We start from the raw sequence: 15,747 nt of genomic DNA on the forward strand, positions 1-15,747 counted from the left end.
GTGAGACAAACAATATCAGCCATATCATATCTGTCCGGAGACTGTTTATGTAAGGATCCCAAACAGAGTGGAACGTTTTGTTAGAATACAATAAACATGTGTAGTGGATAAAGCACTTTCATATTAAAACATATAAAATAGAATGGTTGATCATGATAAACCCAGCACGCAACATCTTAGGAAGATGTGTTTTAGATTGAAATCAAATAACAACATATAACATGAAAATAGTATGCCACCCCCCCCTAACGTCTGCCTAGAGAGTGCAGCGCTAAACTGCAGGCTCTGTGTCTTTTACACACAAGATGATATGAGAGATGTTGTGTGTGTGTGTTTACATGTGTGTTTGTGTTTTTCAGATGAATGATGCGATGGGCTTTGAGTTGCCCTGGGTTTATTTTGTCAGTCTGGTCATCTTCGGCTCATTCTTTGTCCTCAATCTAGTGTTGGGTGTTCTCAGTGGGTGAGTAACCCTTGATTTGATCTAATATGTTTTCTGTTCTCAAATATTTTTCAGATATAAATCTCCTATAATTTTATGTTTATTAAATGCACTTATTGTTAGATCTTCTCTGTAGCATGAAATGACTTTACTTTTTGGCTGACATTACCGAGCACTCTTATTTTTCAGTGCCTGTCATATAGAGATCACTTTTCACACTCAATTCCCCATGGATAAAGACCTGCCTTAACTTTTTTTTGGTCTAAATTAATATTCAATTTCACTCTGAAATACATCACAGAATTAAAATGAGTTTCAAACAGTGTTTGAGTTTGACAGTTGACATGTTACAGTGTGGTGAATGTATGTGTATCATACAGCGAATTCTCTAAGGAGCGTGAGAAGGCGAAGGCTCGTGGAGATTTCCAGAAGCTCCGTGAGAAACAGCAGCTGGAGGAGGATCTGAAGGGCTATCTGGACTGGATCACACAAGCTGAAGACATTGACCCTGATAATGATGAAGAGGGAGATCAGGAGACCAAGCGCAACCGTACGTACATGCACATCTCAGAATCACAAAAAGTTTTGATTGGCCAGGTAAGGCTGCTCTTGTAAGGAATTTGACTTGGCATCATTCTTTTGTACCGTTTTCACAGCCTATCTGATCCTACTGATCTGATCTGCGTTCATATTTCCACTCTCAAACACACATGAGGAGAGAAATGCTTGCTGCTCTGATTTCCACTTATCAAAGCATTCTGTAATCACTCTGCTCCCTCTTAACTTTGGGTTTTCCATTTCTCACACCCACTCACTATTAGGAATGTGAATCATAAGGAATATATGGATTCCAGTAGGGATGCACCAATATAGAACATTTTGGCCAATATGATACAGATTTTATATAAAAATATAATTATTTTTTGTGATCTTATTTTGTCATCAGATCACATATTTACTGAGGAACCATGTTTAAAAATTGTTTATTCTAACAATAAATATTTTCTATTAAACATTGATGTGAACTTTTGAGCACATGACAGGCCAAAATGTTAAAAAGGGCCACAGCAAAAGATAAACTGAATAATAACGTGTAAAAAGATGCAAAAAATCACTAAATATGATAAATAACATGATTGATAAGAAAAAAATCAAACCTGTTTAATATCCAACCCTTTTATTTGTCTTAATGAACTAAAATAAACTTACTTTAACCCTCTGGGGTCTGAGGGTGTTTTGGGCCCTGGAGAAGTTTTGACATACCTTGACATTTGTGCTTTTTTCAGTTGCTTAAAAACATATTAATGGATTACGTCTGATAACACTGTACTGGGCTACAATAATATGTGAGCAACATGTTTGTACATGTTTGTATTTTTGAGAAAATAAAGTTTATGTGTGGTTATGTGTGAAAAACAAAAATTAAGTAATTAAAATAAGGCCATACTAAACATTTGTCCACAAGACTTTTGAGAACTGGATCTTGTAGCCTAGAGTTTTTGCTACAAAATGATGTGAAAACCATCCTGATCACTCATTCATACAAAACAATATAGTAATTGAACTTTTGTAAGACACTTTTAGTGTTAGAAAGGTAACATGCGAGGAGGCGTGAACTGTCATGAATATTGAATGTAATTCACACCTGAGGAGACAAATACCCCTCCCCTGGGCCTATCAATGAGGAATGTGACAGAAAGACTTAATGATCAAAATCAAATTTTAGTTTCAAAGAAGTAATCTGACTATACATGTTCTTTACATAAAGACTTTACTTAATTTTAGACCTACACTATCATTGAAAAGAAGTCTCTTCTGCTCACCAAGACTGCATTAATTTGATCCAAACAACAGTAAAAACAGTAATATTTTGAAGTATTTTTACAATTTAAAAGAACAGTTTTCTATTTGAATATATTGTAAAATGCAACTTGTGATCAAAGCTGAATTTTCAGCATCATTACTGCAGTCTTCAGTGTCACATGATCTTTCAGATCCATCATTATAATATGCAGATTTTCTAATATGGGCATATTTAAAGTGTATTTTACTCATTTAACCTGAACACATATTTGCAAGCACAAGCTTTGTTGATGATAATGAGGCAGCATAAACACTAGATAAAATATAATCTAAACATTCATATTATTTTGATATCATATTCCATATCATATTTATATCATACAGCATGCAATTTAAATGCCTGCTTTAGCCAAAACAACATTTAAAATGTCAATACTCTGAATCCTGGCTGGCATGTCTGGAAACAGTCCCACTAGTAAAATATGTACATGTTTTTATAAAATAGCATGTCAACTAATATGTAATTAAAACTAAATGACTTAGTCATCCGAAATTGTATCCTCGGCTGGATCAAGTCTCTCTTCAAAATGCAAACGTTCATCTGAGTCCTGCTCTTATTCTGAGGAAAATGTTAACTATTCGGCACTATCCAGGAGCTTTCTCGCCTGTGTATCATGCAATCTTCCAAATGCGCAGAAAAGTGAATGAACTAGATGTTTTTAAGACATAGTCGGGGGCATTTACCATTTGCATTGATCGCCTCAGCACATTACCGTATGAATAGCGCCCTCTGCCCGTGGGTGTGATCACATTAGGGATAATTAGTTTGAGCCAGGAGAAACTGTACATCGCTTTGTTTCATACAGATTACATTGCAGGAGAATATTTGTTTTAAATTTGAATTAAGCTTTCTTTAGACATATGTTTCATGTTTGTGTGATAAGTATTCGTGGAGTTTCAGTTCATTTTTTTGACGTGTTTCAGATAAATGCTCGTGAACCCAGAGACGTCTGATAGCTCACCCTTTTTACTTTATTTTACAAAAGCACAAGTATTTGTTGTTATTGTGAGTGTACACAAATAAAAGTAGACCCTTTATAGTCTCTGATGATGTCTTACACTTATCTGTGTGCCCCAAAATGATGGAGAATTTTATGTTGTTTCCGCTGTAATGATGAAAAAATCCAGCAGGACTTGTCGCTCATGCAAGAAATGCCAAAAGAGGCTGAGAGAATTTGCTGTCAAGAATGGACGATTGGAATGACTGGATAGACACAAAAGCACCATTTTAAGACTAACGAATACAAATCTACAGTAGAGCTAAAACAACTCAATTATTTTCACCATTTTCCTTTGCTGTAAACAACGCGTGCTTGTGCGTTCATCACTTCTCACCGGTAGTGATGGGTCGTTCGTGAACGAGTCTGCTCTAAGAGCTGGCTCTTGTAGGTGAATGTTGGGAGCCGGCTCGCATATTAGAAGAGCTGAATCTATTTATAAAAATATACAAAAATTATCAAACGTTTTAATGAATAGAATTAACTCGAATGAAAAAAGATATAAAATAATATGGGCCTAAATGCTCAAGTGCACACACATTCTAACAGCCTGTTGTTCCTGTCAATCAGATACACAGTGTCAACCAATGAACCAAAGATGCTTGAGGGAGGGTAGAGCCATATCATTTTTAAAGACCATATAATTTTTTTAAAGAGCCATTTGGCAGCCAAAAGAGCTGTCTTTTTTTGGTGAGCTGAGCCGAATGAGCCGGCTCACTGAAAAGAGATGGAATGCAATTCACTTCTCACCGGAGCTTCCGCAATGCCTACGTCATACGCCGGAACTCGACTCTCTCGTGAACACACAGACAGCTTTTACCGGAAGCCATGTGATTTTTTTTATTTTTATACATTTGCAAAGATTTCAAACAAACTTCTTTCACGTTGTCATTATGGGGTGTTGTTTGTAAAATTGAGGAAAATAATGAATTTAATCCACTGTGGAATAAGGCTGTAACAACAAAATGTGGAAAAAGTGAAGCGCTGTGAATACTTTCCGGATGCACTGTAATCATTTGTATTGAAGGAATACGTAGAATTTGTATATTTTCAAAAAGCCTAAATGTGACAAATGGTGAAAAACGAATGATAAAATATATGTTTTTTAATATTTCCTTAATTTATCAAGTTAAAATGTCCCCTGTATAATTAAAAACAGCATTATTATAGTTAGATAATAATATAACAATTAGAAGATTAATGTAGATTAGTTCATACAGTATTTAAGCTAAATAGACATTATAACTGAAATATACTGTACCCAAATAAATTGGAACAAAAATAGAGTTGAGTCATGATATTGTAAAGTGAATTGTGAAATATGTACTTTACTGTGCAATACATATCATATCGTGAGGTAGCTGGTTATACACAACCCTAAATACAAGTCATGTATTAAGTGAACAAAGTAGATTTTTGGTTGGAAATGTTTTAAAATAAAGGATATTGTTTTGATCTGTAAGATTAATGATGAAGTGTGTTTGAAGTCCATCCTGAATTGACTGCGTGGATGCAGTGTACTTTGTTATTTGTTTGATTTGGCTTTAGTTGGCAAGTTGTTGCCTGTGTATTCTGCTTTAAGTGAAGCGATACTAGCATTGGTCAGAGAAGTGTTACTCGCTGTTAGACTGGATTGCAGTTGATAGAAATTTATCAGAGCGTTGTCCATCCTAAGACTAATATGATCCAGGTAGCTGCCAAGGAAGAATCTCTTGTTTTACTGCGGGAGTTGCCTATGCTCTAGCTCTTTTCAATTGGTTGAGAACACCTTTATTAAGCACCAGTTATTATTGATTGATAAGTCACATTACAGATGCACCTCGCTTTTAGGGTGGTTGGTTAGAGCCACTATTTTGGAGTGATTTTATGGTCTAACAATGTCATCATGGCCTGTACATCTCTAAAATACAGTTCCCCGTCTGTCGTTCACTTCGACGTTGTGTCGAAGAAGCGACACTGGAGGTCTCTCTTGAGCGCCGAATATACCTCTGATCTATGAAAAAAGGCCAATGAGAAGTTGGCAGACAGAATTTGCATGTCCCTCTCCCGGACATACAGGTATAAAGGCGGGGAAATACATCTGTTTCATTCAGAAATTTTCTTCGGAGCCGATGGTCGTGTATGCAGCGAGCTGCGATTCACACACCTGTTTCTTACCTCTGAGCGATCTGCTGTTGGATCTACGACGCACTTCAGCAGCTTTCTCCTTCTCTGCACGGCAGTGCAGTTTGCCCCTGGGCATTCGACAGCCTAAACTTAAAAGAGTGTTTGTTAAGAGAGTGATTTTCTCTAAAAGAGTATTTTCCTCAAAAAGAGCAATACACAGCGGCGTTGAACTTCCTTTTCAGGATGCGTCTTTATAAAGATGCCTTTCCGCCCCTGTGTAGTTCCTGGATGCGGTAGAGTGCTCTCTGCTTCAGACGGCCACAGGCGCTATCTCGTGTGTCTGGGCTGCAAACATGACCATGGCAATGTTGCGGTCGTGGCTTTCCTTCAACCGAAGGAATGCCACTCCAGCCGACCCTACAATGCTCCTCCTTCCCACGGGACGACGCGGCTGGCGATGGAGGCGATCTGGGTATGGCAGATCGTTGACTTCCGTCCGGGCTCGAGGCAACAGTGGCTCTTTCTGTCCGCGGACAGCGGAAAGGGAACGCTGTCTCCAAACAGAGGCTCTCCCACTCGGTGGTGGACGGCATTTCATTGGCCTATCGCACCCAGGCGTCCTCATGGGCACTGGCCAGAGGCACCTCCCTGGCAGACATATGCAGAGCAGCGGGTTGGGCAACACCTAATACCTTTGCAAGATTTTACAATCTCAGGGTAGAGACCGTTTTGTCCGGTGTTTTCTCAGGTCCGAGCCAGTAGAACTCGGTAACACACTGATGGACTGAACAGGTGGATCGCTTGCACCTAGCGCCCTTTCCCTCGGTTGAGGTAAAACTGTGCGCTTTTTCTCCCATGTGATCCCACTCACTCAGCTCCCTGGATGACTCCTCCCTAGCCTTCTGGGTCCGCAATTCAGCGGAGGAATTCGCCGACCAAATCCACTGCGGGTATGCAAATCTACCCTGTACTGGAATAAGTGCTCCACAGGTCAGGGCTCCTTCGTGGACTTCCCGCCTGTGTGTATTTTCCGCAGTATGGTCCCCTTACGAGCAGACCCGCATCTCCATTGGGAAGTTTCCACTGCCCCCCGGTCGCCGTGTCTATAGCTTACCTCCCCCTCTCTGGGCAGGTGTGGTCTCCGCAGCATCTTTTCCCCCTGAAAGAATAGGAAACTGGGTAAGACCCCCTTCCCCGATGCGTGTAAGGGCCCCAGCCGTTGACTCTATACGAGAAACATAGAGAGAAAAGAGTCCAGGCAAAGGTAAGTGCAGTCTGATATGGCTGGTCATTTTGGCACGTCAATTACCTGCCCGCTCCTGTGTCAGCAGTACACGTACACGGCTCAGCACATGGCGTGATTTAAATTAGACCCCTAGTGTCGCTTCTTCGACACAACGTCGAAGTGAGCGACAGACGGGGAACGTCTAGGATCCCTGATGGAGGGCCGGACCATTTCCGGCTCCTCAGAAAAATCCTGAATGAAACAGACATATTTCCCTGCCTTTATACCCGTATGTCCAGGGGCGGTACATGCAAATTCTGTCTGCCAACTACTCATTGACCTTTTTTCATAGATCAGAGGTATATTCAGCACTCAAGAGAGACCCCCAGAGTCACTTCTTTGACACAACGTCTCGTTCCCTCCATCAGGGAACGGAGGTTACATCCGTAACCTAGACATTATCTATACAGTCAATCTCTCTCTTTATATGATGAGATTGTAGTCAGTGGTATATTATCTTTGTCTCTACAGCAAGTGTCCCCACAAGTGAGACCGAGTCTGTGAACACTGATAACCCTGGAGAAGATGAGAGGGTGTGCTGTGGACCCATCTAGTGAGTGTTCAGAGATCTTCTGCTCCATACACCTCATAATAGAAATGAAAATATTAGCTCTTTTGGTGTTTAAAACAATTTTATCTTCACCAACCTCCATAATCTATATAAACTCCCAGCTCTTTTATTTGATACTTTTCCCCAAGCAAAGCACTGTTACCTCTTTTTAAAATATTGTATTTGATTACATTAATTGTATAATCAATGTTAGGTTCTTTTTTTTCCCCCTCACAAAAATAGTTTTTTGTTAAATATGTGTAAGCTTACTAGTGAGATATTAACTAGTTATTAAAGAGTTATTTGCTAAAGGTTTGTCAGTTTGCCGGGTGGCACACAGTGATGCCCTTTTTTTCACTTTTTCAGTCAGAAAATTTCAAAGTCAAAGTTCAGGTCAGTGGCTCAGTGAACTATTGCATGAGCTTTTGTGCTATTTTTGTGTTTTGTGTGCTTGACGTCACGTCAGTCATCACAATGGTAATGTTTCTGCATGTCAGTGTGTATGTGTTTTATCATATTCCATCACACACCTTTTATGTGCACCATACTTGTCAACATTTGGGTATCAATGGGGGGGTGGGGGTACATAGGCAGGCTAAATACATACAAATTGTGCCATTTGTCCGTGTCCGATATTAAAATCAGTGCGACACAATTTGCAAAGGGTGTGGGCATTGTCGATATGGCTTTGAGATATGAAATTAAATTCTTCCATCCAGCTGATGTTACATTTACATGTATATTGAATTTTTTTCCCGCCGGAGCACCACCTGACTTCTATTCCCATCTACCAGTGATGCTTGATTCAACTTCACGCGTCTACTACCTGCGTAGATATCAACACCGCAACTAGGTTGTAGGTTGCCAGGTTGAGGTCACAAATTGTTTCAAATGTCTATGATGTGTCGATTGTGTGAGTAGGATGCGTTTCATACAAGATCTGGCAACTGGACAACCTTGGAATAATATATTGATGTGATTATTCATATAACGAGGTTTGGGCCATACAAATTAAGTGAGTTTCCCAGAAGAAATAACAAAATGGGAGGGGGGCGGGAGATGGGTGTGAAATACGGGAGACTACCGGGAAAAACGGGAGTGATGACAGGTATGATGTGCCCTCCATCTCCCTCTATTGTAACTGTTGTAACTATACTATCATTTTGTTTTTGACATGCATGCAAACACTCAGAACATCATACAAACTAACAGTATATCTGTGTAAATACACACATAAGGTCAAGACAGCAGTGTTACTAATTGTCCAATCATGTCATGTCTTTCAGTCGCTGGCGCTGCTGGAACAGGTTCTGTCGCAGGAAGTGCAGAGCTTTGGTGAAATCCACAGTCTTCTATTGGTTGGTGATTCTGCTGGTGTTTCTAAACACGCTCACCATATCATCTGAACATTACAACCAACCTGACTGGCTCACTGAGGTGCAGGGTGAGAAATCAAACACACACAAACATGTTTACTGAGATATCTAAATGGAGACTTACCATAGAATCGATTGCTTTTATATACAGCTTATTACAATTACTACAGACTAACCCTAAATCACACCTTAAAGGAATAGTTCACCCAAAAATGAAAATTCACTCATCATTTTCTCCCCATCATGCCATCCAATGTGTATGACCTTCTTTCATCTGCTGAACACAAATGAAGATTTTTTAGAATATCTCAGCTCTTTTGGTCCATACAATGCAAGTGAATGGTGTCAAAATTTGCTTACAAGCCATTACAAAAATGTCTCAAAAAAGTTAGTTATAAGAAAATATATTGTGATATCTTTGATATCTTGAGTACAAGTGTCCTAATAGTTTTTAAGGCCACTGTATCTTACCTGCGCTTGTGTAATAGACTCCAGTGTTGTTTTGTGTGTTTGTCGGCAGATGTGGCTAATAAGGTGTTGTTAGCCCTGTTCACGTGTGAGATGCTGATAAAGATGTACAGTCTGGGGCTTCAGGCGTACTTTGTGTCACTCTTCAACCGTTTCGATTGCTTTGTTGTTTGTGGGGGCATCGTGGAGACGATCCTGGTGGAACTGGAGATCATGTCTCCTCTAGGCATCTCGGTCTTCCGCTGTGTGCGGCTCCTCAGAATCTTCAAAGTCACACGGTGAGAGACAGCAGACATATGATAACTCCATGAGCTTATGGCTTATGCAGCATTTATCATGTTGGAATTACAGTAATTACAATTCAGTGTAAAACGGCAGAAGGTTTTGCCCAAATTGAAATGACATGTCCACTGGCATATATAGGCCTACATAAATTTGTGTCAAAGATTATTATATGTAAAAATGTGTCAACTTATTTCACTTATTAAAAAATATATATATATAAAAATTGACATGTACATATTTAAGTAATTAAAATAGATGACTAACACGTTTCAAACAATTTCTAACAAAGTATAAAGTAAATGTATTTATGATTTTTATATCATGTTTGTTGTAATGTACTCAGAAAGCCCTCATATAATAATAATTCAATATATAATGATGAACTAATTATACATAGTAATCTTAAATATTAAAAAATTATATATATATATATATATATAAAATAAAAAATATTCAGATAATTCAAATGCATTACATTCTTGTAGCAGAAGAGTTAATCATTGATAAGACAATACAAAAAGCGGCTTTAGAATACAATGTATTGTTTACTACCATATTATTGATCGTAAGTCAGTCATTGGCATACAGTCCACAGCAATCCATTTCACAAGTGAATTTGTCAATCAGTTGGAGATTTATTATGAGGGCTTGTTTAAGGGCCCATCAATGTACACCTGTGTCAGACATGCTTGTGTAGCGTCTCTGGTGCGTTGCATCACAAACATAATATTTTTAGATCACTGTGTCATGTTAAATATAGTTTAATATTAGAACACATCTTGAGATCCCTTAGTTTGAATTTGCACTCCATTAAGTGTTTTGCATGTTTGTTTTGTTCACTTTATAAACTGCACGTTCCTCATACAGCTGAAGTTTCACTTACTGCCCTCTGGAGTAAACAGGTGGTACTACAAGCTTGCATTTCTCAGGAATCTTCCTTATTACGGTCCGGGGGCTATTTAGTGCGTAAATATTTTTAATACAATTAATCGTACTGAATTAGCGTTAAATCGACAGCCCCAATATATATATATATATATATATATATATATATATATATATATATATATATATATATATATATATATATTTATTAATTAAGTCTACATATTGAACAGCCAAAAAAGCCTTGAGAAACCAATGATTTATTGCAATGTAAGAAAGTTTCTTTGTTGATAATATTACAATAATTTCAAAGATCCATCTATCCATTCATTTTCTATTCCTGCTTATCCTACATTGGTTCATACGGGTGCTGTAGCCTGTCCCACTTTTTCTGGAATGATTAAAATACCATTTTGTTGGTTGTCTATCTCTCTTTCCTTCTAGTCACTGGGCGTCTCTGAGTAATCTGGTGGCGTCTCTTTTAAACTCCATGAAGTCCATCGCGTCTCTGCTTCTGCTGCTCTTCCTCTTCATCATCATCTTCAGTTTGCTAGGCATGCAGCTCTTCGGCGGCAAGTTCAACTTTGACGAGACTGTTACCAAGCGAAGCACCTTCGATAACTTCCCTCAAGCCCTGCTAACTGTGTTTCAGGTTAGAATGTGTTTGGATGTGTATACCTGTGTGCATTCACTTAAATTCAGCTTCAGAGTATTTTACTGTATACTGTATGCTCAGCAGAACCAAAATGTTAATGTATGTAAATACCATGTTAATTGAATATGGTAATCATTTTGTAGCATGGTATTTAAGAATGTGTTAAATATCTTGTTTTTGGTTATGTTTATAAACTGTCATTTACATATAAATACTCAGTGTGTGGTTGTGTACTGGTCTGCTTTTGGCACCAGATCCTGACAGGTGAGGACTGGAATACAGTGATGTATGATGGCATTATGGCTTATGGAGGCCCTTCTTCATCAGGCATGCTTGTGTGCATCTACTTCTTCATCCTCTTCATCTGTGGAAACTGTATCCTTTTATCAGCCCATCTGTCACGGCCAAAAACATCACACCATTAGATTAAAAATCTCTCAATGAGAAAATTACTGTATATTTAAAATGTAAAATCTACATTTTGTACATTCGCTTAAACTATGCAAACTTCTATACACCAGGCCACTTGGTCTGTCACAGACTTTAAGTTAATTTGTGTTATTTATGCACAACGGGTTCGCACACACCTTACACTTGCAATGCTTTGGTGATGTGTTTGCGTAGTTAGATTATGAATATATAACACAGGACATACTTCTGTCTGAATAATGAATCATGTGACCTTTAGTTTGATATCTTGACACTACTGGTCAGATATCTTACTAAATGTGTTCTTGGCCATTGCTGTGGATAATCTAGCAGATGCAGAGAGTCTGAACTCAGCTCAAAAAGAGGAAGAGAGTAAAAACAAGAGGAGGAAGAGCTGCAGGTGAAAACTTCTCTATCACACGGTGTGACGTGTCTGCTGACATGATGGTTCAGAGTGAACTCCTTCAGAACTGTTATATTAATGCACAGTGTGTGTGTTCTACAGAAGTTTGAGCATACAGAAGGAAGAAGGTGAGGACGGAAACTCTAAGGTGAGTGATATATGTATATGAAACAGCATTGAGGTGCGCGCGCGCGCGTGTGTGTGTGTGTGTGTGTGTGTGTGTGTGTGTGTAAAATTCAGAAAAAGGGACAATAAATTAAATTGAATTAATTTGAAAACAGAATTAAATTGATAAGAGGAATTTATAAATATAAAAAGTGTTTTATTATCTTTCAATATTGCAAAATGTAAATAAATAATAATAAATTAGCAATTTTTCCTTTTCTAATTGCCACAAGGAAAAGAAATTTGCAGGAAAACAAAAACAGTAAAATACTTACAGGCGAAACTCGAAAAATTAGAATATCGTGCAAAAGTTCATTAATTTCAGTAATTCAACTTAAAAGGTGAAACTAATATATTATATAGACTCATTACAAGCAAAGTAAGATATTTCAAGCCTTTATTTGATATAATTTTGATGATTATGGCTTACAGCTTATGAAAACCCCAAATTCAGAATCTCAGAAAATTAGAATATTACATGAAATTAATTAAAAAAAAAGGATTTTAAATACAGAAATGTCGGCCCTCTGAAAAGTATAATCATGCATATGTACTCAGTACTTGGTTTGGGCCCTTTTGCATTAATTACTGCCTCAATGCGGCGTGGCATGGATGCTATCAGCCTGTGGCACTGCTGAGGTGTTATGGAAGACCAAGATGCTTCAATAGCGGCCTTCAGCTCTTCTGCATTGTTTGGTCTCATGTCTCTCATCTTTCTCTTGGCAATGCCCCATAGATTCTCTATGGGGTTCAGGTCAAGCGAGTTTGCTGGCCAATCAAGCACAGTAATACCATGGTCATTGAACCAGGTTTTGGTACTTTTGGCAGTGTGGGCAGGTGCCAAGTCCTGCTGGAAAATGAAGTCAGCATCTCCATAAAGCTTGTCTGCTGAAGGAAGCATGAAGTGCTCTAAAATGTCCGGTAGACGGCTGCGTTGACTCTGGACTTAATAAAGCACAGTGGACCAACACCAGCCGATGACATGGCTCCCCAAACCAACACAGACTGTGGAAACTTCACACTGGACTTCAAGCATCTTGGATTGTGTGCCTCTCCATTCTTCCTCCAGACTCTGGGACCTTGGTTTCCAAATGAGATGCAAAATTTGCTCTCATCAGAAAAGAGGACTTTGGACCACTGAGCAACAGACCAGTTCTTTTTTTCTTTAGCCCAGGTAAGACGTTTGACATTTGAAGCCCATGTCCAGGACCCGTCTGTGTGTGGTGGCTCTTGATGCAGTAACTCCAGCCTCAGTCCACTCCTTGTGAAGCTCCCCCACACATTTAAATGGCCTTTTCCTGACAATCCTCTCCAGGCTACGGTCATCCCTGCTGCTTGTGTACCTTTTTCTTCCACACTTTTCCCTTCCACTTAACTTTCTATTAATGTGCTTTGATACAGCACTTTGAGAACATCCAACTTCTTTTGCAATTACCTTTTGAAGCTTTCCCTCCTTGTGGAGCGTGTTAATGATGGTTTTCTGCACAACTGTCAGGTCAGCAGTCTTCCCCATGATTGTGAATTCAACTGAACCAGACTGAGAGACCATTTAAAGGCTCAGGAACCCTTTGCAGGTGTTTAGCTGATTAGAGTGTGACACTTTGAGCCTACAATACTGAACCTTTTCACAATATTGTAATTTTCTGAGGGTTCATAAGCTGTAAGCCATAATCATCAAAATTATATCAAATAAAGGCTTGAAATATCTTACTTTGCTTGTAATGAGTCTATATAATAAATTAGTTTCACCTTTTAAGTTGAATTACTGAAATTAATTAACTTTTGCACGATATTCAAATTTTTCGAGTTTCACCTGTAAATGTTAATGTATTATGCATATTGCACTGAAAGTTGCCAGTGACGTGCACAAATCAATTGACAATGAGGATAATCAAGTCCTCAAGGGAAAGCTGTTTGTAGGTACGTAGGTAAAACGTGGCTGTGCACTCCTCCACGTAACCTCGGTTAAAGCCTTGGTTAAAATAGCCCACCTTATAATTTTGTTTTGGGTCCAAGATAGGCTTATCTTCTTCGTCTTTTGTGTGGTCACACAAATCATTTTATTAATTATAAAAAAAGCAAACATCAATAAAACTTCTATCATATACTGCAAATATGAGGATCTCTAATATAAACAGATGCAATTCACGAACTTTAAATCCAGTGCACGCCCCTGGCTATCAGACGGGAGACTCCACCCTCAGTGATTTCAGAGGATTTGGGAGGTATTTTGGGAAAACAGAGGTACAGTAGACCTGTTTGCCTCCCCGGAGATCATGCATTGTCGCCTCTGGTACACCATAACAAAAGCTCCACTAGTGTTTTCTTCTTGTGGAGTGCTCAAAGATTTTCCACTATAGCATGTATTCTATTAGTCTGGATTAAAACTGTTCCTCAGACTCAAAAATGTTTCACAACGGGTAGTCCATTACACTTTAAGCAAGTTGAAAGCTGTCAGGGGATTGATGCTCGCTGGATCCCCACAAGCACGAGAGAGCAACTTCAAAGTAAAAGTAAATAAATGGAAGTTCTGTAAATGTCATATTCACTGTACAGTTTATATACAATTATTTTGATTTAGTAATTTGTGAGAATTAGTTTGCTAATGCACACAAGCCGTCCGTAGTTGCTAGACTACTGTGTGCACTTTTGTTATTTCCTTCCTCCTAATATAATAAATTCTTTGTGCAAATAAATTACTAAAATAGTATGTTAGCCTATTGGCAATCCCTGCTCTATGGATATTGCCATCGGCCATTAAATAACCCATATTGCTCAAATAATTCACACCACACTTTGTAGAGGGAAGCAGGCCTTTTTTTTCCAACTTGTGAGCTAAACCACTCACACTGGACAGTGCTGTGACAAAAACTGAAAGGAATTGTTCTGCTGGATGAGGTTAGTCAAAGTTTGCTGTCGTTCTGCCATTTAGTTATTTTTGGTAACATTTAAAATTAGTTGCATCAATTTTCATTGTAACCATCTTACTTGGCAAGTCTTGGTGTGAATGCATCCTATTAAACCTGGTGTTCCCTCTCAAGTCAATATCTTTGATGCTGCATCAGTAGCTGATGCTGTGGGAGCTCCCCCACACTGTAAAAAAAAATTTGTTGATTCAATTAATTATATTTTGTGTCTTTTTCACTTGTTTTTGTTTTGTTTAACTTAATTTAATAAATTTTTTTATCACAAATAAAAAAAAGTCATGTGAACTGATTAAGTTTTTACAACAACATTCAAATTAAATTGGATGTAGTTATAACTTTAGTTTACTGAATTTTATGGTCTGACACTGTAAAGTTAGTATTAAGCGAACCTAACTTTAATTGTCAAGTAAACCCTGCAAGTTTTGCACTGCAGGACAGTCTCTTCTTGAGAGACACGTGATAGTTTTATTCACAGGCACATGGATGTCACTTGACACACAAACCTCAGTAAAGGTGATAATCAACAAACATTAAAGGATGAGCTCTTAACATTACCACACAACAACAACTAATCAACAGTATTCACAAAAACTGCAGCACAAATAAAATCTGCAAATAGCTAAAAATAAGCCTACAACACTAATCATCATGGTTACTGTTGTAACCTCCATTCCCTGATGGAGGGAACGAGACGTTGTGTCGATTGTAGTGACACAAGGGGTCTTTCTTGAGAGCCTTGTGTACCTTTGGATTTGAGAAAAGGCCAATGAGAAATTGGCAGATAGAATTTGCATGTCCTGCCCCCGGATATACGGGTATAAAGGGAAGCGGACGTGCATCTGTCAGTCAGGTTTTTGCACTGAGGAGCCAAGAGTAAGGTTCGGGCATTTACAGTGGTAGGTCTAGTGTC

General features: G+C 38.5%; 1 protein-coding gene across 1 annotated transcript in view; it reads left to right on the plus strand.

The window, feature by feature from the left end:
• The window catches only part of cacna1db (calcium channel, voltage-dependent, L type, alpha 1D subunit, b), a 135,761-nt gene that overhangs the window by 42,516 nt on the left and 77,498 nt on the right, over window positions 1-15,747 (plus strand). The window contains 9 exon segments of the mRNA XM_052108311.1: window positions 360-463; window positions 823-992; window positions 7,166-7,247; window positions 8,531-8,688; window positions 9,141-9,366; window positions 10,703-10,910; window positions 11,168-11,288; window positions 11,628-11,742; window positions 11,851-11,893. Of these exon segments, the coding sequence (XP_051964271.1) occupies window positions 360-463; window positions 823-992; window positions 7,166-7,247; window positions 8,531-8,688; window positions 9,141-9,366; window positions 10,703-10,910; window positions 11,168-11,288; window positions 11,628-11,742; window positions 11,851-11,893 (1,227 nt within the window).

The sequence above is a fragment of the Xyrauchen texanus genome, chromosome 37, assembly GCF_025860055.1.
Source record: "Xyrauchen texanus isolate HMW12.3.18 chromosome 37, RBS_HiC_50CHRs, whole genome shotgun sequence".
Lineage (NCBI taxonomy): Eukaryota > Metazoa > Chordata > Actinopteri > Cypriniformes > Catostomidae > Xyrauchen > Xyrauchen texanus.